Genomic DNA, 27333 nt, shown 5'->3' with positions numbered 1-27333 from the left:
GGCATTCAGTCCTAAGACTATTGCATTTATGTTTTACCTTGTAGCAACTGAGATTACATACTTTTACCTGCTCTTCTTGAATCTCACTTCTCTGTATGTTAACTGAGCAAATTTCATGCCTGGCATAGTTGCAGAATTAGATTGCACAAAACTAGTACAACATACTACACTCATGTTTGCATTTTACAAATATATGTGCAGCATTAGTATAACTTAGAAGGGTATGAAAAAAAAATCCTACCTGCTCTTCAATAAAACGCCTCTGTTTAAAAAATTCCCAGTCTTCCTTTAGCATGCGTTGTTTTGTTTTCATGGCCATCTAAAACAGAATTTGAGGAAAACTCAAATTGATTGATTTCACAATAGAAAACCTACTTTGTTGTCTATTGGCCTGTTTCATTTAACCTAGCTTATCTATACTACTCTGCAAGTACTTACACACTTAGTCAATATGAAATGTGTTTTATTTGCTAATAATTTGAGTCACTTAAACAAAAGATTTTATATTTATTTACATGATTTTTCACTTGGATTTTTCCACTGTTACGCCTTATGTTAATATTTCTTTTCATTAAATAGTTTGATAATATTTTTGATAAAAAATTATCTCAGATTCACTGCAATCCATTAAAATCTAGAGATACTGGACTTCCAGCAAGGCCCCAGTGCAGGCTCAGGTGTAAACCCTGAAGCCCCACACGTGGAACTAATCAGCCAAAGAGTCAAAAGAATCAAAAGTAGTGACCTGGACTAACACTATTTATTCATCAAGTTTTTCATGCCCCTTGATTTATCTAAGGCTGGAAAAATACTTTATAATTGCTTGTCTCTCAAATCATATTAACATAAATGAACATAGAAGTCCATAGCTTTTTGTACATAAATGATATTTTTCTGATTTATTAAATAAATAGAGGGAACACAAAAGCTTTCATGAACTCTAACACAACAAAATGCAAGAACAAAACTCCTCCTATCGTACCGTACAACATTCTAACAGCATTACTTCATCAGTGAGGAAAAACAACTACCTGGGTTATCTTTTACAGGTATTTATTAAAATTTACCTAAATAATAATAATCATAATCTATCACTTCATATAATATGGGAGATTGCTTCATAAAATAGGTTAGTGAGCCAAAGACCACTAGCTTATACCATTAGCAACACTTTTTATCTTCAAAAGCATGCCTCCAGAAATTCATACTTGATAAAATTTAAAGTCCCACTACTAAGCTATTATCATTATTTACTTAGGAAGACGAAATTTTAAGCTAGGGATCTGAAGCAGTATTAAGTGGAAAAAATCTGCCTAATTAATTTTTGAAACTATCAGCATCATATTTTAATTACTACTGTGGATTTGGATTTCCTTTGCTCCAGTGAGATAACACTAACACCAAAAAATGAGTTTACCACGTCCATGTGTTTATAAAAAATAAGAAAAAAAAAGACACCCACAAAATATTCTGTAATCACTCAAACCATTTCCTAGACACAACAAAAGGTACTGCAGATCCTGTGGCAAGCAACATCAGAAATTCCATCCTGGATGAACTATCAGCCCCTGAGAACCCTTGAGCTATATTTAAGTCCAGCAACTCTCACTGGTTTGGGTGCCCTGACACCTGAATCCTCACCATCAAAGTCAGCCATCTCCATTCACTACACTTTGTAAGGGAAGACTTTTAATGCCAGAGAAGGACATTTAAAACAGCCAGTGCATTAACTGGGAGCTGCCTGCTCAAGCCTGCCAAGAAACCGTCACAGCAAACAGCACAGGGCAAGGCCTGGTACCTGAGCATTAATGGGAACAGGAGCTGACACTCAAGTTTTCCTACTTCCACCTTTGCAGCCTTGCCAATAGTCTATGTCTACAAGTATCTTAAGTTATTGATTCCATAAATAATAGAAACCCACTTCTCTCCCTCCTTTCTTTTCCCCAGTGAATATTTATTTCACCAGAGCAAAGCAGCTGCAATGCAAACCACATGAATCATGCCCAAGAACTCTGCTAGGGAGTGCGAGATAAATTCAAATGCCATCAGAAGAAAAAATTTACACTTCAGTCTTGTACATCTGGACTGAAAATGTTATTAACACTGCCCAGTAGAGAAGAGGGGGTCACTACCACCCTCTTCCTTCCTCCCTATTTATTTGAGGCTAAAAAGTATTTGAGCTCCATCAGACAAGCAAGACAGACAGGTGAATAAGTATTCTTCCATTCTGAAACGGATTTAATCAAGAACGAAGCCAGCAGCCTGGTCAGAATAGAAACATAACATTAAATCATCTGTGAAAACTCTGATGTCCATACATACATCACAGGATGCTTGTTTCTTCCAAATTTTAAAGTCTGCACCAAATGTAAATCGCACACTTGATCTTCCCAAATTTCATGTGTGAATCTCTTTTCCTAGACTATTTCACTAGAAATAACAAAAAAACCTCCTCCAATCACAAACTCTCAGCATACAAAAATAACAATTGCTTCAGTTATCTACACAGCCACCGTAAAGACAAAAACCAATTTATGCCCATATTATTTTGTCTATTAAGTTGACCAGGACTTTAAAAAAAATAAAAATCGCACATTAATATGGAGACACAAACAAGAAGCTCTGCCTAGGCAAAAGCATTTCAGTTAAAAGAATAAAACTATAATAAAAAAGGAAGCAAAAAAAGGAAATCCTTTGCCACGAAGCACACGTGACTGTCTAGTCATTACTTGTTGAAATAACCCAGGACCACCTAGGTAAATGTAGTGTAAGTATGGTAAGGAAATTAGAATCTGGATGTACAGGCTGCATACACTTAAAACTCCTCTGTACTCAAGATACTCCAAAGATTTTCCTCAGATTTAACATATGATTAATACAGACACTGATACAGATCATTCTAAACTTTATCACAGCATACACACATGACCCACTAGTGTATTAAGTTATGTCTGTGCATGACACAGCTATCTTACACAGTCCTAAACAATTAATATTTGTATTGCTTGCAAGAGCTAATCTCTTTTTTTACCAATAAGTAACATAACATACTATAGTGGAGGGTCCATCAATTTCTTTGCTGATGGGCTGCTTTGGGTGTAGTTCCACAATACATAAGTGAGAACCATTCTTAAATCTCCTTTCCTTTTTAACTTTTCAAACACTACCAAGAAAACCTCACAATTTTGTTGAGCCAAGAAGCAAGCAACTAATGAACATGCATTCACTGTGAAGTGAATGATCCACAGTTTCCATAGCAGCTGGGCTTTCTGATTTCTACCTTGTTGACAAAAATATCACTGCAAATTCAGGTATGATGGTTATAATGAATAATGCATTTTTGATCAAGAGAGTATAAGCACAGGTTATCACCAACACAGGGTTTAAGGCATGACTGTGAAAATGCTTTTTCCTACAAATAAATACCAATGTAAATATGACTATCTGCTTTAAAATTTGAGGGTTTAAGTTTTACAATTCTTTCCCCTACACAGTCCCTCATCATTGCAGGTACTTTTGGTCATTAGGAAATAAGTCATCACATTAAATTCCCCAACTGGGAGAAGAGTGCCTGTCTGCATAGGATACAGGCTTCACTGAGCAAATTTAAAAAATGCTACAAAGACAGGACGTGTGGCAGCTGCATGGTCACTTGATAAAAAGACAGGTCAGTTAAGAGCTGATTATCAAGTGGTGCAGAACAACCAGTCAGAAACCAAATATGCATGTGACTCTACAGCAATGCCATTTAAAAAAAATAGCAGAATGATGGCAGTGAAGTGGGCTCCTTTCTTATTAGAGAGGCAATATCAGACAGCCTTGACACCCTGACACTGTGACCTCTAATAACATAAAATGTGAGGTGATGACATTTAACTGAGCTGCAATCAAAAGTTTAGGTGTGCAAAAGCAGCCAGACCAAGAGAAAACTTTTAAACTCAAAACTCACAGATGCAGTCCCCAAATACAGAGTGAACTCTAAAAATAAAATTCGTTATATCCTGTCTCAATCGTTAAGGCACTGGAATACATGGTAAAAGTTCACTTAAATCTTCAACACAGGGAATGACTTCTGAAGGACATTTACAGTGTATCATAAGACTAAAGTACGTTTGTCATCTATAGAAACAACACAGTATTACTGAAACTCAAATTAGCTCTCCATGTTCCTACTGCTCATAAAACTTCAAAATAGAAGGCAATTTCTATAGAATTCTCTATCTTCAAGTTGTATTTCCAAGACATTTTTTCTTCTTGAACACTTAGGATTGAACTAAGCAGATACTCACTCTTTTCCTGAGGTGTTTTAAAAAAAATTTTTTTTTTGAGCATGAGGCAAAAGCCACGGGAGAAATTTTTGAAGAGTATAAACAGCCACTTGCAAAATAAACAGCTATTTTTCTGAAAATTAAGCTCTCAGCAATGTAGGATTCAGCACAATAACATGATTATTCTCTGAAATGTATCACAAATCCAGAAGAATAAACTATCAGATCATATACTTGATTAAAGGACTGCTTCAGAGGTCTCAAATATTTATGCACTGAGACAAATTGCAGTTTCCATTTAGACTACTGTACAATGATCACCATGACACTATGAAACATGCAGTAATTTTCAAAATCTACCTCTTCCTCTGGATTTCATTTAGTGCACTTATTATTTTGAAAGCTTAAGGGGTTTTGTGGAACGGGTTATTTTTATTTCCTTTGGCTCATTTACTGGCTAACATATTTATAAAATGTTCAAAGACCATCTCTAAACAAGAACACAACAATCTGCTTCAACAATTTGAATATGTCATTGTACAATCACCACTAAGTATTTTAAGTTCAAGTATTTTAAGTTTCTTTTCTACTGCGGATGACTAACATGAATGAAAAAAAGTTACATTTTGTTGCTTCAAAGTCCTGGATAAAAATACCCAAGAAATTACTCTTCACTGAAGGCACAGTCCTGCATGGGCTGCTCCCTATATAATCAGTCTTGAGACTGTTTGCATGACTCTTACCTGTTCATCAACATAATCATCTATTCTTTTCTGGCATTCAAGCCATGCTTCAGCAACTTGGCCCATTTCCTGTTCCAGCTGATGATACCTTTGTAGCAAGGTACTGTACATATCTTCACTACAGGAATCATGTGTCGTTCCAAGCCTAAAAGTTCAAATAGCACTTGTTACAGAAGAGACATTTCACTGAAGAATCACACTTTTAAGATCTGCCAGCCAAAAAGAATGCTGTGAAAATGTGATTGTTGACACACTTAGGCCCACAGAGCTGCTTGTATCCCAAAAATTGAGTATTTTAGGAGTTTTTTAAAAAATATCCAAACCCTGCTTATTCCAATCTTCTGTAACCAACAATAGCAATAATGTGGGAAGTGCCACATTGCTAGAGCCTCTTTCCCATGAGAACCAGATGACAAACCTATTTGTTCAAATTTTGTTGCTTGATATATTTATCCTTCCAAATTCTATGGGCTAAATATACATGTTGACTATCCACTGCAGAGCTACATAATAAAAAAAAAAAAAAAAGCCAGAAGCTTGTTAGGCAGAACTCTCATGACCAGTGCTAAAAAGAATACTAGATGAGCTGGAGCTCCAGGTGGGAAATGTGCTGTAGAATGAGGCAAGTGAGATACAAGCAGTTATCTACTATCACTGGAGCAGCATGGAATTCACAACATGGGTATGCCAGTAACTGCTGACTGTGTCTGTGAGGAGCCCCAGAAATAGGAGACAGACTTACCCCCTTCCTACTGCTGCATCTTTCACAGCATAATGCATCTCAAGTAAATATGCCAACTCCCAATACAGTGACTTGGCAAATAATAAAAGATTCTACTCAATAGCATGTGCTTAAACCACACTGAATTGTAATAACCTGTCAAGTGACACAAATAAACTGAAGCTTTACAACATTTTTCTACTCTAATTAAGGAGAAACTGTGTGATAATTAATTAGTCACAGAGGTTGTGTAGCAATCAAAGCCAGTACAAAAAAAAAAACCAAAATTGAAACATCACAAAATGTGATATTTAAACCCAGTTCCAGCATTTCAGGGAGGTTACAGATTTTCATTGCAATAGGATGTCAACCCAACCTCAGAAGCACATAGTCCTGCCTGTCACCTGGCAAAGAACTAACCCCTTAACTTGGCAATTAAGCATAATGAAGAGCTGAGCAAAGAGAAAACTCAGTAAGCACAAAGTTACAGCTGATAGAGTGAATTTGTCAATAAATTCAAATTTGTTTTGCTGGTTTTGCCCAGAACCTGCAACACAACCACTTAAGAAGGGTGCACAAGTAACTCTGCATATTAAAACCTGGGAAGTCCATGGGTTGAAGAATACAAAAAGAAGCTTTGATGGATACAGTGCCTTCATGATACAACACTTTCTTACTATTAGTGCAAACACTGTCAACTCCTGTTACTAGAGCACAACTTACTACTTTTTTGGAGCCCCTGTTTCTAGTATGATGTAATTATGTGAAAATTAGATCCCTGCTACATAAAAATCAGTAATTTGTTCTCATAACTGCTTCTGACTAGTACTATTCTTTCACAAAGCAGTTGAACACAAAATACTTCTTAAAATATGCTCAAGTTAGAAGCAAAAGAACCCAATTTTAAAAAATTTGTACTAGAAATGCAACAGCATTTACACTTCAATTTTTTATTGTGAGTCTGAGTAATGTGATCCTAGTAAATACACTTTCACCCCTCCCCAAGACAAGTATAAAGTAACAATTTAGTTAACATTTCAGTCCTCTAAACAGAGGTGCAATATGTTCCTCAACTGCAGGAAAAACAAAGGTAATAAAAAGTATAACACATACGTAAAATTTAACAAGAATTGCTCACTTTAAAGTAACTGAGATTTCCAAGCATACCTGTTGACAAACTGTATGCCTACATATTTTGATCAGGAACACAATTTTTTGGGACAATGGCATTTAACTGAAGCTCTGCAAATATCCTCACCACTGTCCCATCCCATGCTGGAAAACCAAAGGGGACAGAGAAGCCCCAAATATCGCTCACTTCATCAGTCACCACATCCCAATAAAGCAGTGTGGTGAATTCAGAGGGCATGTAATCAGAAGCATCAGAAGCATCTTAACCCAATCAATATCATTTAATCTCTAAGAAACTCTTCATATTGACACCTTCATCAGGAAGTACTACCCACTGACCTTTGAAAGAACTGGATTTCCTCAAACACTCATTATGAAAATACATCCTTACAAGATACTGTGGCTGACCTAGAAGCCCTGCTGACTAATTAACTCTTGCTAAGCCATGGACAGCCCTCACAGCTGGTCTGCAGACTGTGCAGCAGAGCTGCCTCCTAAACAAGCCACAGATGCTGACTATGTAGCCAAACAAGACACGACACATGAAGACCCTGGTAGTTTACCCCAGCAGCACATGAAGACCCTGGTAGTTTACCCCAGCAGATGTCCCCTGTCAGCTGTGGAATACTGACACAGCTGATCTTGTATCAGTTAAGCAAACTCCATCCCCACAAGGCTTCTGTTTAACCTTCCCTCTATGAACACCTTTTCTGGTCTGACATCTGATAAGCATCCTTGGAACTAACCACAGAACACCTTTTTGAAAAAGCCAGAGATACACAAAAAATTTAGTCATTTAAGCAAAGCATGAAAGAAAGGATGAACTAACAAAATCTAAGCAAAGCTGAGATGTCAAAATGTCATTTCACATTTCTCTTCAGGAAGAGAAAATAATGAGGCCAATGCTCTTTGTAAAGTAATTCTGGCAATACTTTCTCAACTGCACGTAAGTGATGCTCTGTTCACCAAATGTCCAGAGGACTAGGCTGATCCCTGCTTTTCCATGTGAGGTTTCTGGGATGGAACAGCTCTCCACTAATTTCCAATGGAAGGCAGAAACATATCCTTCCCAGAGAAATCTAATTCTGTCACTTCAAGACACAGAGGACGCAACAATAAAATCCTCAAAGACCACGAACACAAAGAAAATCTATGTTTATAAAAGAAAAACAAGACCTACACTAAATAATCTAGAAATGGGAAGCTTGTGCTGAACCTTTCCTGTCAGAAAATTATTCATGTCAACCAAACTAGTCAAAACTGTAAGTTCAAGGGTGTTTCACATAAACTACCTAGAAAACATAAATGCACTGGAAAAGAAAATCCTGTGGGAAGAGATTCTGATTTCATCATATTTGTAAGCTTTGAAGATGGCTGTCACTACAGTGACAGAAGAAACACAACTTGACTTAAAGTCAGTTGCTCTGACTTTAATTGCAGTAGCACAGAACAAAAACAGGAAATGAAAAATGCTTTTGTTAAGAAATAACCATAAGGCTCACTCAGACCACTCTCAGTTCTGCAAATAAAGGCAATATAAATATTTTCATATAGTCAGGATTGCTGGAGTAAAGTCATATAGAGAGGCCTTGTCAAAAAGCATGGACATGATGAAGGATGCTCACAGAAAAAGAAGCTGCAGATCACTGGAAAAATACACAATTTACATGCTGTTGAACACAGCAACAAAATCAGCTGTTGGGGCAGGGGGAGAAAGGCTTTTTATATCAACCCAGTTTCATCTAAACAAATCAGGTAACTTATGAGGGACCTTAGACTTCTTGCTGAGCCTAGCAACAATTCAACTTTTTTGTCTCTTCTTTTTTCCCTTCTAGTATCTACTACCAAAAGGAGGACTCAAAAGAAATTTTTTGATTCACTGTGCACAACATCTCTTGTAACAGAATTAGTCAAACTGCTCTTGCACCATGGAGAATTACCCAAGACAATACCTTTAAACCACATATACACAGATCAAAAATGTGTCTTCATCACAAACAAGACTGAGAGGTCAACATGAACTACTCATGACTGTAGTTCAGACTTAGGTTAAAGAAAATTTCTATTAATACCTCTTCCCTGGAAAATCCAAACACTTTGGCAGTACACAAATTACAAGCAGAGCAACCCTACTAAGAAAATATACAATTTAATGCCTCAGGAGCTTTAAAGCCATGAGACCTACAAGCTTACAGCAAAGGGGTTTCTCCAGTGAAAAGATGGCTTAAAACTTCAAATTCAGTTCTGTGCACTATGGGAAGTAGAAGGTAATGAGGCTTTAATAAGCTTCTAGAGCTGTAGAAACAGCAGCAATGCTTGATAACAGTACTATTCAGTCATACCATCAGTATTTACAGAGGATGTTGGCATTTTACTGAGTAACCTACACCTAAACAAATTAGGGTTGTAATTCTTCTGACCAGCAAGTTATGATAGCAGCCTGCTTAATCAACAACACTCTTTTCAAAAGAGATCCACAAAGATTTTTACCAATTCAATTGTAGCAGCATGTTTTTTGTTTTTTGTTTTTTTTAATGCTGTGGTTGCAAACATGGGTTTTCATTTCTGCTTGAAACCACAAAACAAAAGTTAAACTCTACCTTAGCTGTGACACCAGCGTCGGCAAGCTGTTCTGCAGGAGTGGCTCAGAAAATACCAAATTTTCAAACAGATGCTTGTTGTGCAATTCCCACGTCACCTGAAATTTCTTCAAATGTTCATTTTCCTATAATGATAAAACAACCAGAAATAAACCAGGATTAAGGAAAAAACCCAAAATTCTGTATAAGACAAGAATTTTTTAAAAAGTCTAATCTCCAACCTACAGGCTGTATGAACCAGCTCAGATCTTATGCAGTTTTAAAACCCAAACCCTCAGAGTTGAAAAAATTTTTAATGTCTTAAATAACCATAGCATCATTCCTTCTAAATTGTCATTAATTTAAGAAAAAAAAACAGTCTACATTATTTGAAGTTCCCTTTAATTTCTGCACCAAAAGATGCATTTTATGAGCTAAACCTGTAATTCTCAAGTTTTCTTGTCAAACAATTATCTATTTATGATTATTTTTCAATTTTTTGAATCTAGTATAAGACACATATACAATGTCAACCTATAATCTTTATTCAAAACTGACATAGAATCAAATAAACAGTTCTCCCCAACTATAGCTTAAAGAATGAAGTTCTCTTAACAGATAAGACCAACAGCTTACTTCTCTGGTCAGCAGAACATTTTTATATCTGAGGTTATTTAACACATAATTGTATGTAATTTCAAGAGCTAAACCTTAAAACTATTATCATTAAAACACAAGAATTCAAAACATGTATAATATACTTTTCAAGGCAGCAAGTTTTCCTACATATAGCCAGCAGTATGCAGGTTTTCTATACCAGGACTCAACCACACAGCAGAATTAAATGCAAGCATTCTGGCTCTCAGATCAGCAAATGGGCCTTAAGTACTCTAACTCCAAGCACCCAGAAACACCATTATATTGTGGAATTTTCAAGTTTTGTTAATAACACTGGGTTAGAAAAAAAACCCAACCAAACATATTTATATCATACCTGAAGACAAGACTATCAGCATTAAAAAAAACCTATTAAGTTCAAAGTATCATTATTAAGAATGGTGGGTGGCGGGCTTTTTGAGTTGCACAAGATGTGTACTTTTTTCTTTTGAGTATTATACCTTCAAAATATTTTCTATTTCTATAAAATGCTAGTAATTTCTCGAGGTTCACTAAGGCTGATTTCTTAAGGAATTCCCATATTACACTGTGAACAAAACAATCAACGCTTATCTACAAACTCTTGTGTACCAGTTTGTGCAGATTATGGTATTTCTCACAAAGAACCATCAGGCAAGTTTTCTTCCCTAGTCTGTATGCTGTGCACTGGAGGGCCCTTCTGTACTGACCAGAGTCTTTCCAGATTGCTGTCAGTATAATCTGTCATTCCCTGCATTGGTGGGGCACAAAGCTTCAGTTCCTGCTACTGAAGTCAGATGAATTCCTTTGAAAGGCAGGACAACTATTCAGGATTTCATTGAGAAATCAGTTTCTCACAGGTGGAGGTTCAAGGCATTATTTGCCTTCATACAGTACACTACATGCAAAGCTTTCATCCTTAAAAGGAAGGCAGCAATAAATTTAGAGATCTTGGCTGCCTGTCATGTATTTCAGCTGAAAAGACTCCCTCTTCCATAGTGTACTGGTATCTTGAGAGGCAACATCCACGCACACTGAAAAGACTATTGACCCTACTACCTGTACTGCAAGCTGTGACATACTACAATTTAACAAAAAGGTGATTTAATAAATCTAAGAAATGTATGACAAGAGACAGTATCCTACATTCTCACATTTCAGTTTCTTAAGATCACAGCTTAGTAGAAAGATGTTTTCAGTACTGACTGGGCTGCAGAAAGAAAAAAGACAAGAAAAATCTGGCATATTTTGTGTTTTCTTATGCTTCATTCTTTAAAAGAGGGGAAGAATTTTATTTCAATTTTGTCAGGAAAGGGGTTGACTAGGGAGTTCAATTATCTTCTGTTTTCTCATGGCTATTATTTCCATCTCCCATACCTACCAGTTTTCATAACTTCAAGTTCACAGTAATTGCCAGAAAAATAAGGTATACAATGGTTATTTTCTGATCAGCTATGTAATTCTGGCATTAATGGGTTCATTATTGGCAGATCCACTTTGAGAAAGCTGAGGTGCACTGCAAACCATTTGCTTTACAGCTGAACAAGCTGCAATGCAAACCAACCTCAAGAGCAACCTTCTCTCAAGCACCTTGTTAGAAACTCAGTGACTGTTAAAAGCAGCCAATAAACAGGAGATAGCAGCGACCTCATGTCTGTATCTAAGTGATAAAGCTGGGAAAGATAATAGAGACAACAGCAAATACAGAGCATAGACAACAAAAAAAACCCCATCAGATATGCTCAAGTTTCTTAGAAGAAACATTTTCCTGCTTTGCCAGTTTAATTTTATTGACAGCCCTACCTCAGTAATGAAACTCTGCTTCCTCTCCACTTTATATCCTCACCTGTGGCCATCACAGTGTATGTCCCATCTGTTTTTTCCTCTCTTTACCCATCCAGACAGTCACTTGCACCCTAACTGGCAATAAAATCTGAATTCCCCATTTTTGCCACTTTTTTTTTTTCCTCCTTGCACAGAGCTTACACAAGAAAAGGGATGGGCAGGATGACAACATTACCAAAGGATGTACAAGAAAGGATTAATAACAAAACAGGACTAATAACCTTCTAAGGCCTTAAACAAATAGAATTATAGAATTTGTTTATGGTATTACTCACCTGATGGACAGTTACTCAAGAAGAAATTTTTAAGGCTACTGCCTATTTTATACCCAAAAATGTAATCCTAAATCTAACATCACAATCAGCTGGCAAAAAAAAGTATTAAAGGTAAACCCTTAGAAATAATAAATTACATAGCAGATTAGGTCTGAGGCAACACAGTCTCTTCAAGCAGCCATCCTAGATTGCAAATGAAAAGTTGTGGAAACAATTTAAGTTAGTGCTACACACAGAAGTTGGCGTCACTTAATCATGGTTGTGAAGATACCATTAAAGATAACCAGAAAAGTGTTTTCCACATTAGGGTATCTATTATTTTGTAAATCTGCTTAAAGATTTGTTTCAGAGTAAGTGCCACAAACAACATCCCACGTTTTTCTTTGTGAACAAAAAAAAAAAAATTAATCAAGCCACCGTATGAAATGCCTATTCCACACTTCTGAATATTTACTGCATTTTCAGAATCTCCCTGTCTCCAGGGACAAACACAAAAAGAACCTTACAACTTACAACCACAGAAGACACCTGAAAGAGCCCAGAAATAACTCTGTCAGCATCAGTCCTGGCAAGCAGGAGCACAAAGGCTGGTTTTTCAGTCTTACCAGAGTAACTAGGAAGGCGCTGATTGTACAGGCTGCCTGACAGAGTGCACTGTACTCTTCAAGCAGGAGTGAGATGAACTGCTGTGCCTGGGGTGGCCCTTCTGTCGCCAGCGTCGACGCAACCTTCGATCCCAGGGACAGGTGTCTGAGCAGACGAACCTTCATTTCCAGCACGTACTCCCTAGCTTGCTGCTCCAACCGTTGGTAAAGCTGGTATGGATCTCTTTCACAAAGCCTTTATTTTTACAATATTTGGGACAGAAAGAAAAGAAAAAGAGAGCATGTAATCAACAGTTTTCATTTTCCTAGAAGTATTTACCAGTTACCATTATCCTCTTCAAAAATAACCTCAGTGGCTCAGGTTTAGAGAACTACTTTAAATCTCAGAGAACAGTCCAGTCCCCTACCTCTACACATATGGGACTGAGCTCCTGTGTACCTTCAGGAGTAGGAGGCCTGCACACCTGAAGAGTAAACTTATTTAGGATTTAAAATTTCACTTCAACTTGTGAGCTCAGAATCTTAACTCCATTTGCATCCAACCCTGTAGGCACCCAGACTCTTCAGATAAGCTTCTTCACAATTTCTCCACGTTGTTCTTAACATGTGACAAAATTAGCGCCTACAGAAGAAAACTAAACACGATGGCTGCTTTGAACCACTTTAAATAATTCAATTTCACTCTAAATTTCTGTGCATGGAGTTTAAGCATGCACAGAATGCTTTGGGTTTTTCACAGCACAGGGAGGAGGGAAGAAGAAATGAATGGGGTAAGTACTTAAAGAGTTAGATGAATAGAAGTCTGCAGCTATCTAATCCATGCTTTTCCCTCACCACAGTTTTATCATACTGCCATCAAGTACTCCAACATACAATAGGAACATTACTTGGCACCACTACTTATTCCAACAAAGACAACCAGACACTCCATTTTTTGCCAGCTGCATCTAACAAGAGCCAAGTGAGGAAGTGGGAATTTCTGCCTTTTAAACAGAGTTACTCAGCCACAGCATGGTCTTCTGCATGCTACCTAAATGGAAGACTTTTTTTTTAATGCATTAAACACCTACCTTGACCAACTTTTTAAAAAATTCTGCATGATATTAGCACTACAGACTGAACACACTGGTGCCTGCCCAAAGCATATCCTTTTTTCATTTTTCACTTTACAGACTATAAGAAACTCAAGTGAAAAATCATCCAACTGGCATTTAAGGTTTGCTTCTTTGAAATCCTGTTTCTGTCTTTGTACTGTAATAATCTCTCTCAAAACTGAAAAACAGTTCTGAGTAATGAAAGCTACAGAGTACGTAAGAAAGTTACACAGTATTATGTTCTGATTTCCAAAATTTTTCCATTAAGGAGATGGATAACATCAATAACCACTTTAGCTGTGCTTCAGTTTTAATTACCAACACACTATGCAACATTTAAACATCTTTGATTTCCAAGCCTATATTGCATGCTTTGATCACTTGAATAAACGAAGTGTGACTAATAGGGAGGGACATTATATTGCTCTGCTTGTACACAACTCACATATGAAACCAAATGGATTTTATATAAACAAAGTGCAATAAGCTTATTTAATTATCTACTAAAGCCAGTTCAGGTGTACAATCATATTAAGAGCAGGACTAGATGAATTTCTCTTTCAAATGTGTCTTTACCTCACCAAAATTTAGGTTCAACTAGAAATTGCACATGAGAACTATAGCTCAAGTCAGACTGCTCAGATCTCAGTATATTAAGCACATACAGAAACAAGGAGAAGAAAAATTCCTTGACCACACACAGAGTTAGAGAGAAACTGAGATGATCCTACTGGAGCCCTTTAAGGTTTGCCACACTATTCTTAAAAGCAAAAAAATCTACCACTGAGGATCTCATTAAGCCCATTTGCACTTCAACACTTACTAAAGTTACAGCCGTGACTTCTAAAATAAGAGTGAAATTGGAATCTGCCTCATCTAGAGATCAATGTCCAATATAACTTTTCTTTATTCTTATAAAATTTCTTCCAGGTATTACCATCACAGTAAGGTGCAAACACTAACTACTACTACTACCTCAGGCTAGTTCCACAAGGTAAGATTTTCACATGGGGCAATTCAAACTTTACACTGTCTTATGAATAAGGCCTTTTGAAGAATAACATTCTGGGACCCTTTCATAATTATGCATTTATACTCCTGTTGCAAACAGCATATGAATTTAATAGCTTCCCACGCACTGGGAACTAGTATTGAAAAATCCTGAATAAAACTGAATTAATCTTCTTTGAAGTAATATACCTATCCACCAGCTCCTTCATTCCTTCTTTATCTGGTACCAACGATTGGTCTTGGTCATCTGCCAGAGGGGTCCCAGCTTGACGATAAATACACCGGACCATGTATCTGACTTCAGACCAGTAATTCTGTAGCTGCTGAGGTTCACGTTCAGGCTCTGCTGAATTTTCTCTGCATTTGAAGACAAAAATAATTAATCTCTGTTTGTATGCATCACATAAGTGTATTGATTCCTACTATTCCAGAAAAAAAAAGGACATCTGAAAACGCCTAGAGTAAAGTATGAAACTGGGTAAATATTGCCATTCAGAAATTACTGTTACTGTCAGAAAACCTGTTTCAGGAGTTTAAGTACACACCTACAAACAAGCTACAACACTGCCAAAGTCTTACTACAACTTCTGTGCAGCTGAGGTTGAGTTGAGCCCTTACCTGCGCTCATTACAGGCCTCACAGTTGCATGCTATGTCTGAAGGAGAGGAATTGCTAAGATCTGCAGCCGGCACTGTCTGTGCACCAACAGTTATTCTTCCTCCTCCTACAGATTCCTGCTGTGATCCACTGTTTCCAAGAGGCATGTGCAAAAGGAAATCTTGGCTCTGAAAAAAAAAAACAGTTTGTAAGGTCTGAAATGTTATTAGGTAGACAAATATTAACATGGCAATTGTTAGTGCTGCATGTATTTTGGAAGGACACTCAGACACAAAGAATTAGTCTTTCGAAAGCCTAATAAATGCAAGAGATGAACAGAGACGACCAATGATACAAACAAAGCTTCATTTCTAATGACCAAAGTACACTGGCTATAATTATCACCTTTATGTGCTTCAGCATAAACAATGAACTAAGTTAAAGGAAGGCTTGCATCATCCACACTTAATCATAAACCAGCACTATCTCTTCAGTCTCCACGTAACAGTACGTTTGGCTTCCGGAGCTTAACAATCCCTTCTAGTAAAAATGATAAAATCTCCTTGTTTGTAACAGCCAGACATAGTATTTCATAGCAATGGATGTCAGAAAGCTGCTGCCATTGGAGATAGATGCAATCTCCTGTGCACAGTGCTGCTCAATTCCAGCAGATGACACAGACCACTTGCCCAAGACTGCTGCTATTTTTGTCTGCAGTTTCTCTCCCTTCTCTGTGCTCCAGCCCCAGCACATGCCATGCTTCTCTCCTGCACCCTTCCCAAGTCTGCCACCAGATTTCCCGGGCACCAGGCAGAGACCTCTCTCGCATCAGTACTGTGGACTGAAAGTGGTTTTCTTTGTGCCCCAAATCCTGGATCAGGATGCAGACATAGGTAAGAACAAACCTGCATGCAGTTGCTACCAAGCAAGCTAATGAGAGAAGCAGAAACCTGAACACAAGAACATCTGCAGCAAACCACCTGTATTCTGACTTGCAGTCACTGCCAACTTTCTTTTTTTTAAAGCTAATTTTGGCTTTTTTTTCCCCAGCTGGCTTCTCTAATTTGACTAGCCACCTAATTCATATAGTTGCCTTTTTAAGTCAAGCTTCCAACCTTGAAAAATCTACTTAATGTCTGCTTTTAAAAATTCCTCTTTAAAAAAGAAAACTGTTGCCAAATTAAAAAACAATGCGAATTCTTATTTACACCTGGAGTATCTGTAACTTAACAAAACATGTAGGAAGCAAATCCTGTCCTTGCACATCTAGGACACTAATTTTCTTTACTAGTTCCCTAAACAGAGCTTAAACATAGCAAGAAATTTGACTCAACTGAAGGATAACGTGCCTCGGTCTTGCTGTGCTTTGAACTCTCCAGGATGCGTTTACCACCATAGCACCACTACAATTCCCTTAGATGTAACCTCTTTTGATTAGTTTACTACCCTTTTTAATAGCAACATTATCTGTAATCACAAGTTGTATACAAGTGATATACTCTTAAATTTTCCTCACAAAAAACGTCCTTATCTATACTTCTAACACAAGCTTAACGACACCCTCTACACAATCTTTCTTCACAGTGATTTACTGAAATAAAAACCTGTATGTGCCCAGGGGTGTGGGCACAGCCTGTTAGCTCTCTGCAAGGAGGCATCAGCTGGAATCTACAGTACTTCCAATTATCCCAAGTATTTTACTTCCCAGGTCAGTCATGAAGACTTGGTTCTGCAGTGTAACATAGTTTACTTCTAATGAGGTTTTGCTGGACCTGTCAACGAACTCTTAGTATCTTCCTGCAACACTAAGCACAGCTCTTACATGAGGTTGAATTCACAACTTGAAATATTATCACCACATATTAAACTGGTATTTGCAGTGCTACCAAGACTAGGGAACAGTTACACTCATGCTATGCAAAGCTGTGCTTCTTTATTAAAAAATGCAGGAAAGACAAGACAGTGAAACTCAGAAATCCACAGAAAGGTGTCAGTGCAAGTGCAGTGACTCAAGAAGTCCACTGAAAGAACAAGGAGAATTCAGACAGTTTACTTCACAAAGAGAGGAAAACGCAGTATGAGCAGACAGAATAGAAAAACGTGTAATGAGTAAGGTCATGTTGGTAAAAGTAGAAGAAACTGTATTTAAGTACAGGGGATAAGGACAAAGCTTGAGATCCAATGAATTAAAAGCAAAAACCTCAATAAAAACCAGATCCAAACCTAGCTCTACTTAAAACTCCTCAACTCAGAACCAGAACTCCTCACTCTTGGAACAACTTTCTTGTTCATTTTATATAAAGCCAACTCAAAATCACCTAAAAATCTTTTTAAGCATTTACTGTGACTGTTCGAGGGGTCCCAGGACGAGGGAAGAGATGAGAATCTTGACTCCATTTTTCAGAAGGCTGATTTATTATATTATGGTATATATTATATTAAAAATGCTATACTAAAAGAATAGAGAGAAAGGATTCATCAGAAAGCTGGAAAGGAATAGAAAGGAATTAATAACAAAAGCTCGTGACTCTCAGAGTCGATGTAGCTGGATCAATGATTGGTCATTAAGTAGAAACACCGCATATGGACCAATCAAAGATGCACCTGTTGGTAAACAACCTCCAGACCACATTCCACAGCCATCAGATGGTTATTGTTTACATTTCCTTTCTGAGGCTTCTCAGCTAGAATAGGAGAAAAATCCTAGCAAAGGATTTTCATAAAAACATCACGGTGATAATTTACAGCTCCAGTGGTTCCAAAGCACAAAGTGACACGCAGCCCATAACGAAGCACCTTCTCAGTCTACCCATGTACTTGAACTTACCACGAGAGACTGCTCTATTGTAGCGTGCCTCTCCTCCTTTTCGACCGTTCTTCGACAGTCTGGGCACACCCACAGTGGAAGGTGCAGCATGTTGTTTGATTTTGGAGATGTGGAAAGTGCTGTTTTGCTGGAATTTTTGATTCCGCTCTCTGCAAGCGAAGTATCTTTTCGTTCACTTCTACAAAGAAGACAATGCTCGCCAGTTGTATAGGGTGCCCTTTGGCCCAAGCCAAAGGTAAATGGTGTCTACAAACAAATGTTTTGATAGATAACTGGTTATTCACAGAACACATATCAGAAAAGATCTTCTGATATTTGAAACTAACAACAAAACCCCCACAGAACAACACACATATTTTACTAGTCATTATAAAAGTGAATACTTGGAGTGTCCCAACAAACACAGCAGTCTCAATATCCATGAGGCAAACAATGCTGACCATTAATACACTCCCATTTAGGAGCACGGTCTACAGTTTTTCCCTCTAAAATATTTTGGCCTAGATGTAATAATCTAGCAAGTAAAATTAAAAAGGGAAATTTACTTTTACTGCCACCATTTACAGATAAAAAAGAAAAATATCTCATCTTTGAAACTCTGTGACACTTCCTTTTATAAAACTACCTGAAACAAAGTCACTTCCAGCTAAGCCTACTACAAAATGAAAGTTGGAATCAGTTTCAACAAAACAAGTCAGTAGAGTCCTCAAAACCACTATCAGCTATTGATTCAAGTAGACGTGGCAAGTTACAAGGACAGAGGTACATCAAAATCTGAATTCTTTTCCAAGATGTGCAAGTGCAGCGCAAGAAACTACGGTTCAGCCACGCAATGCTGATTCTTCACCAAGGCTGATGGTCAAAAACAACTTGGGCAGCACAAGACAAAGAGAACCTAATTTTATGAGACATAAGAGATAATTGGAACAAAATGTAATGTAATGGCAGAATCACAGATTTGCCCAATTTTATTACAACTGCTAACTCTGCCTTAATTAAAAAACACCTTCTATGCAACCATCAAAACAGCGTAATTCTTTCTAAAAGAAAAAGCAAACTTTAAGTAATTCAAGCACTGCTCTTGATACTGCTCCAACCTCAATACTAACAAAAAATACAGCTTTAAAGATCTTGTAAGGCTGAACTGCACAGGCACAGATCAACAGTTCTTTAGGGCTAAGGACCAGCTCAAGCTAAACCATAATTCACTCTCTCCTTGTCTTCACAGCAACAACAAATCAATTCTCTAGTGCTGACATCTAAAGAAAAACAGCAGAGCATTACAAACACTGATTTTTTGTGTTCTTCACATTTGTAAAACTGACAGACTCAGCAATATGGAAAGGAAAACTAAGAATTCCAGACATAAAAACCCTAAAAGACTGATTTCATCTCCACAAATATCTTCCCATCTTTCAAAAGTTCATGAGAAATTTAACAGATTTATTAAGAACAGCTAAGCTTTGCTCACTGCTGCCACTTCTAGGATTTGCCCCTAAGCACTGAGGCAAGAAAAAGAACACAATCTCTCCAGGAGTCTACTGCAGGTTTTTAGAAAACCTTCTCATGCAGGATGACTCTCTCTGCCATCTGAAAGGCTGGGACTGACCAACAGTCAGTCCTTTATAGACTCTACAAGCACCAACAGATTTCCCAAGTTAGACATTGCTCTTGGCTGACCTGCACTCAACTGAAGATCTCATTCATGCCTAAAACCCCTGCACACAGGAGGCCATGGCTGCTTATTCCTTAGCCCTGAAAGTTTCCTTCTTAAATAATTTTTTTTTTTGGTAGCCAGATTAAGTGAGAATGATGACATCTTCACAACTATTTTGCAGGCAAATCCTTATGAACATCTCATGTAGGACATCTTCCAACAAGTAAGAAAAGAAGAGGACAAAAATGTGAAAGTTCAGAAGCTAAGACAACCTGACACTCTTTTACAAAGGTAAAGTCATGGCAAACACACCTCAGCCACACTGCCCACTCTGCAGGGACTTCTAGAAGTTAAGAATGTGTGAGTGCAACTTCCTTAAAGCTGCACCACAATCACTAAAAAGCCATGGCAGACACAGCAGGAACAATAATCTTTGCTATGACCACACTCAGTGAAACCCTAACAATCTCCACACTAGGCCCATATTTACGACAGATGTGAATCTCAAATTAAAACCCTTTGTTCCTAGAGCACAATGCAAATCAAGAATCAAAACTGAAACTTGAACAAAATCTAGACCATAAGCATCTCTGATACCTGTTATGACTCCATCCTACTAAAATGAAGCTATAAATTGCAGTTTCTTATTTATTTAAAGCATGATGAATGCAGTGACTGTTCATGTGACCATTTCAACATGAGCAGTAAACTCTTGCTGGATTAGGAGAGCTTGCAATTAGGTCACATTTGTATGTCTCTTCAGTGTCATCAGAACAAAGTGCACATTTTGTGAAAAGCAGGATATTTTTCCACTAGTCAAGCTTCAAAAAATGTGGGATGCATCTCTGCAAGAAAACACCCAGGCTCACTTTGTCTCTGAAACATGTTCAGATATAGCATTCATAAATGAAAGCTGGAAGTAGGACAAGTTGGAACAGAAATAACTGCATCTCTGCTATGTATTTAGATTTATTTCCAAGAATAACTTTATTACCATAAAACTGCATAGATTTTTTTAACATCTCGGTCCAATTTCAAGCATACTATAACAATAAAATTTTACTTAAAAAAAAAAAGATTCCACTGCTTTTTAAAGCTTATATAGGAGATAATCACAAACTGACTTAAATTAGCAACATCTCAATCTCACACAGCACTCTTTTTGAAAAGTTTGATTTAATACTGTTAATACTGCTTAATATCTTCTACCATTAGTAAATAATTCTGCTTTTATATATACGCCCACAAAATTTGACTGCACATACCTGAGAAACACCTGTGAATTCTGATCCAACAGAACTGTCTGTAAACTGTGTACCATTTAGTGAAACCTGGAAAAATAACAAGAGATTGGTTACAATAGTTGAGTTTATTGCTAAAAGAGCTCTACAAAAATTAAACAAATTCTCCTCAGTATCTGAAGACTGATATAACAGCTTTTTTAATCTGAATCATTGTTCAACTGCAGAGACAGAAATCTCCTTTTCTCTTGTAAAAAAGTTCTACAGATGCAAAAGTTTGAATTTTCAACTTTTCCACTATAGCTGTTTCAGTAGCAACTCTGAGCTGAAAGAACTGATACAGGAAAACAGAAAAGTCATAAGGAAAGCTACATTTTTCCTTCAGTATTTGATTGCTTGCATTTAGCTTTTGAACTTCTACTGTAAATCAAAACAATTAACAAAGATTCTTGCCTTTTGAAAGTTGAATACCATACTGCTTAGAAAAATAGGCAGTGTTAACCAGAAGAGTATTCCACAGCAAGGCTCCCAGTGGCATTCTGCTACTCCACTGCAGGAGCCTCCCTCCTGCCCCAGGTTATAACTCATACAGAAACCTCTGAGATCTCTTCTACACAAGTGCTACAGAGACTACACCAGACAGCAATGAAATGCCTTTTACAAGCCCCAAGTGCTCTCCCATAGCACTACTTGAGGACATTAAACCAAGAGTAAAGTCAAGACAATGTATGAATTCAAGTCAGTGACAGTGAAGAGCTCTAGATCATACCAACTTGAAGAAAAGGCATTTCATTTTTAAAAAATGGGAAAGGAGAAATAAAGTCAGTCATTTATTTTAGTCTCTCCTTCTTGAGCACTGGTTGAGCTTTAGAATGTCAGGTATCAGTTATCTCATGCCTCTGTTCCACCTTTCACATGCTTTTTCTCAACTCTTTTTTGCCCTCCTGTTTCCCGCCTATTGCTGTTGGATATTAGTGTTTTAAGACTGCTCTAAAGACCACAATAAAACCAATCTGTCTGACCAAGAACCCCCAGATCTTGTGTGTTGCATGACAGGATTCAGAACACATTTCTGCCCTGTGCCCAAACCATAAGCTCTAACGGAGCTGTCCTCAGTACAAAGGAGCATCCTTCAGTTTTACACATCTCACAGCACTCCCAACTGCTCAGTTTAGAGACAGGGAGATTAGTGCAAAGCCACTGCTTTCAGCTGAATTTTTCCAAAGGCAAAGTGGGGGATTGTCAAATCACTGCTAGAGAAAATACAAATAAGAAATCACACAACTTCACTTCCATACCCTATGCCATCTTTCCAGAGTAGAAATTTAAGAAAAAAAACCCTATATGCAAGTCAAGCATCTCAGGTCTAAAATTATGGTAACAAAAATGCTGATGTGGTACAAGTTCCTTATTTTTATTCAGACACTTTCCAAAAAGTGGAAAAAATAAGGGTTGTTTGATTAAAAGAAGATTTCTTCATCAAGAAAAGATATCCTCCAGTCTGGAGGTCCACTGGTTATTGGCAGCATATACATTCAAAAATAAAGAAACCAGTATGAAAGTTTAGAATGAAACAGCTATCTGCAGCTAAAAACACTTTTTTGGAGAAAATTATTAAAAAGAGAAATTTATCCCAAGACATTACTTATTCATTAAAGGAGTATGTTTACCTTCTTTACATTCAAGACAGTGATAATGAGAAATACATGAGCCACCACATTGAAACATGCAGGCATTGAGTGACCAAGCTAAAGGTACTCAGAAATGCTACAAAAGTAAAGACAAAACACTGGGAGGTTTTTGTTTTCCACTAAATGTCACAGGAAGTGTGACAAGACAAAATACTGAGTACCAGGAATGACTGTTTCATGGAAAGAGCTGTCAGAAAAGACATCTCTTGATCCTAAGCACTGTGCAGAATTTGCTTAAAAATATTAGTGCAACCCTCCCCCAGAATTTAATAGTGACCTCAATATCTGCAAGAGGAACAAACACCAAGGAATTTAAAGAGAGGAATTAGACAAATAGGAGGCAACAAAGAGAATCGTCAAAAACTTGTCTGTAGACAATGAGATATATGACATCGTATGTGAGGCCTAGAGGAAACAAAAATCACAAAAAAAGAAAGACTTCAAGTGGGGATGAATAATGACATGACAGGCAAGGAAGGAGATGGCTAAATAACATATTAGAGGAAATATTAGAAGAATCTTGTAAAAATTGTCCAAATGAGGCTCAAACAATAGCAAGCTAAAAACAGAAAAAAAACCTACAAGACAGTCTCACAAATAATTTAGGGAATTAAAAAAAGAAGTACAACTCCAACTAAATCCTTTCCTGAGGCACATAAGGAGTCTGTGAGGATTGGTAAGGGTACAGCAAGTAAACAAACAGAAGCATTAAGAAAAAAAGCTCAAATAACCTGAAGTCCGGGCAAAACCAGCAGAATTATTTTTTGCATGTTCATTAGGGAGGAACTTAAAGATATTCTCCCAGTAAAAACCCTTTATGGAATATGCATTAGAGGATCTGTTTCAAGGCAAATACTGCTAGAAAAAAAAAACCAAAAACCAAAAACCGAACACACCAAAAACAGTACAGAGAAAATAGACAAGTGAAAAATTAGCAAACCACCAAGAGTGGATGACATTCAGCCAAGAGTCCTAAGGAAATTCGAGGACCTCCAAGTTGCACTAATAATTTCAGTATGTTAATGCTTGCTTTGTGCTTCACTAGTACTAGAGGAACAAATGATTTTAAAAAATTATTTATTTATTAAGCTTTCAAAAGACAAATTGCAGTTACCCAAAGTATGTAACAAGAAAGTGCCTGAGATGACAAAGTCAGCTAATAGCACTAAATTCTTCATGTAACTAAAGAGACTGGAGAATGGCAGAAGGACCATCCAAGATCTAGTTACTGTGCCATATGTTGACAGATATAACTCTGTGTGCAGAGAATTCAAGAGGAAGTGACAAGCTGGATGCTGTCACTTCTGGATTACTGTAATTTTTAAAATTTATTTTAAGAAGCCTTATTTTTTCACTCCTGAGTACCCTTTTAAATGATTTTAATGTCTTGTGTTTCAAAAAGCTATTTTGTGAAGGTAAATGCCATAAGGAAGGCCGACATGGATGATGAGGAACATCTGAATCTCCACAAGCACTCTTCACCATAATGAAAAGTGTGTGTGTGTGTGTGTGTGTGTGTGTGTGTGTGAAGTATTTCTGTTCTTACTATGAATTTTATTTACAATGGAAAATATATAAGGAAATATATCTTGCGTTTCTTGGAAGTTACTGTCACACTAACCCACCTTCTCCAAAATGTTGATTTTCCTGGAGAATAAGGCATGCAGCATCTTGGCACAGCATAGTTCATACCAGAAAGCATGAAGAGAGAGGGAATCACAGTTGAAACAATGCTGTCTGATTACACCAGAATGACCTTGAAGAACCAGTTGAGCAATTAGAAAATAAGCACTGAGACACTGCCACAATTTGCTCTAATTGCCTGTCACTACTGAAATCAGACCTCCATGAGGCTGAGTGACACATTACTAGACAACACACCTCCATCTGTCTCACAATTGAAGCCTTGTGAAGACACACAAACATCATGAAAGTGAGAGTGATGCAAGATCTCAGGAGAGCTCAGGAAAAGGCACAGGAAGGAAATTTAGATTCAATTCACCATCACTGAACCCTAAACTGTTCAAAAAGAATGTGATGCTGGGAAAAAAAAAAAAAAAAAAGCAAGACTGAATCAAATTTCTCCCAGAGAAAAACAGCAAGGATAAATTGCACTGATTTTCTCAGGTGCATTACTAAAGACAGATCAGGAAAAAAATAATGTTACCAGGACACAATTACAACTACATTTAATTCTACAAGGTCCTAATATAATAATTGTATTCCATACCACTTGAATCAATTACTTTATTTTTATATAGGGAGGTGAAAATCTAAGTTTGTTCAAACATCTGTCAGTATCTGACTAACACTAAAGAAACCAGCTACCCCTCCCAAAATCCATCCAGATGTCTTGTCCATGCCTCTTGTTCTCCTGCCTGCATTTTAAAGCCAAATCCCATTTGTCACGGTTTTCCCGTGCTCAGCCTTGCCTCGGGCACCTGGAGCAGCTCTGCTCACCTCCCACTGCCATCACCCACCACCCTTTGGTGGCAGCACTCTCAAGTCCCACTCTGCTCAAGACCTGCCACGCCACAGCCCCAGTGAAGCTCTGGCTTGGGCACAGTCCAGTCGCAGCCTGAGCGGTTTCTCTCCTCTCCCAGCCACAGCTGAATTGGTGACAGAACTGCTGCTGGCAGCTGAGTGACGCTTACAAAATCCTAAGTGACTGCAGATATGAAGAATGATTTATTTATGCCTTTAGTTCAACAGATAGCAAACGATCTGATTTCAGTTAGTGAAAATTTAGGATCCTTACCCCCTAGCCGAAAGTGGTTTAAGGATAAGCCATTGTAAAAGTCAAATGCCTGACGGATGAGGGGAAAGAACGATGACAAACGTATCACAGAGACATTCAACAGCAGATAACAAACAAAATCTGATGCAGGACACACCGGGACTGGTAAAAGCTGTGAAGGTTTTACAGGAGGAAGATTATCCTGCACATACACTGTAATTCTCTTCATCCTCTACACAGGCACTGTAATTCCATTCTCTAGCAGCAAGCACTGTCAGACAGGACACCACGCTGGCCAGACTTGTAGCACAGCAAGGCTTTGGGGTTTGCTTTAAACACTTCTGAACACAGGCATGAGTGACTGCAGCCTCTGCAAAACATGTATTACAGCACTGAAGAGATATTATGATGTAAAACACAGCAAGTGAACTATCAACACTTATCCCTTCCTTAATCCTCTTTTAAGTCCACATTATACCCAGTTAACATCTGGCACAACCCAGTTTTTTAGAGGAACAGCAAACTGGAACAGTTCTACTTGGCAGTGGCATCACTCTTGCCAATGAGATTTCATTTATTTCAACATACTGATTATTTTTCATCTGCTTTAAGAAACCCATGAGCATTCTTAAAGGCATAGAAAGTACGCTACCAAGAGACTAAGCAAAGTACTGCCTGGTTTCTCACAGTAAAGGTTGTGACAACAACCTTTGGACACACCAGTGTCCAGAAATTAAGAAATAAACAGTTGTTTTGTAAAATGGATTGTACAGACCCAAAATGCACCAAAATGCCATAAGCCCTGCAAGATATCAACTACTGCAAAACTGAAGCAAACCAAAGCATATGTCCAATAAAGCAGAACGTACTCTAGAAATAAATAGTGTATTCATCATTTTTTCAAAGCACTTGTTGTTAAGGGTGGTCTAATATTGAAAGAAATAGTCCAGGGAGGTCTTGAATCAGATGAATGATTACCCAGAACTACACTCAAGAATCCTCTTGGAGAGGATGAGCACATCTAAATACTTACAGTCAATAACAACACAGCCAAGAAATGCAGAAATGTCCTCTATCACAGCATGCCTGGGCCTGCTGCACTCAGCTGGGCTGGCCCAAAGTCACTGATGGTCCCTGTCCCGGGTCATCAAAGTCTGACACCCAAGTGGAGGTGAACAAGAAACTTCTAATAGAAGGGAAGTTCTTATTTTCATTTTTAAATAACCCACAAAAATACAAGAGCTTTTCTTACAACAGTAGTAGGAGAGTATGACCTCTAAGAAAAGCATACTGAAATGGTATTTTTAATAGATTAAAGGCAAGAGTTTTCTTCCTAGCACTGGAGCAAGGAAAATGCAAAATTAGCATGCCCAACAGTAGGCCAGAAAATAATCAGTAATATACAACACATTTCCAGGTTCATTAGCATAGCAACATTCAAGCAGATATCACAGTCTATTATTATTGGTTTTGAGGGGAAAAAAAAGTCTTTTGCCATCAGTTATATAAAATTTAATTTCAAAGACTTTTGAATCCATAGCTTGAAAATAGGTAAATGTTGATGGGTGAAAGGGAAAAGTTTGGAGGTTCCTACTCCAAACATAGCTATGGTTGAGCATGAAGCAGCAGTGAAACATGTCTTAGTGGGGGGAGGAATGAATAAAGACCACCAGTT

The 27333-nt window shown here is 37.6% G+C and overlaps 1 protein-coding gene across 2 annotated transcripts in view; it reads right to left on the bottom strand.

Annotated features, from left to right (window-relative positions):
• Window positions 1-27333, bottom strand: part of FAM193A (family with sequence similarity 193 member A) — a 77770-nt gene that overhangs the window by 24772 nt on the left and 25665 nt on the right. Inside the window, exons 2-9 of one of the 2 annotated variants that reach the window (XM_038134206.1) lie at window positions 21255-21320; window positions 18333-18578; window positions 15527-15693; window positions 15098-15265; window positions 12804-13038; window positions 9464-9588; window positions 5012-5156; window positions 242-319 (exon numbers count right to left, since the gene is read on the bottom strand). In XM_038134206.1, coding sequence (XP_037990134.1) covers window positions 242-319; window positions 5012-5156; window positions 9464-9588; window positions 12804-13038; window positions 15098-15265; window positions 15527-15693; window positions 18333-18578; window positions 21255-21320 — 1230 coding nt within the window. The remainder of the gene's footprint in view (window positions 1-241; window positions 320-5011; window positions 5157-9463; window positions 9589-12803; window positions 13039-15097; window positions 15266-15526; window positions 15694-18332; window positions 18579-21254; window positions 21321-27333) is intronic. The other variant, XM_038134207.1, reaches the window with a different exon arrangement.

The sequence above is a fragment of the Motacilla alba genome, chromosome 4 (assembly GCF_015832195.1).
Source record: "Motacilla alba alba isolate MOTALB_02 chromosome 4, Motacilla_alba_V1.0_pri, whole genome shotgun sequence".
Classification (NCBI taxonomy): Eukaryota; Metazoa; Chordata; class Aves; order Passeriformes; family Motacillidae; genus Motacilla; species Motacilla alba.
This window is presented reverse-complemented; position numbering and strand designations above follow the sequence as displayed.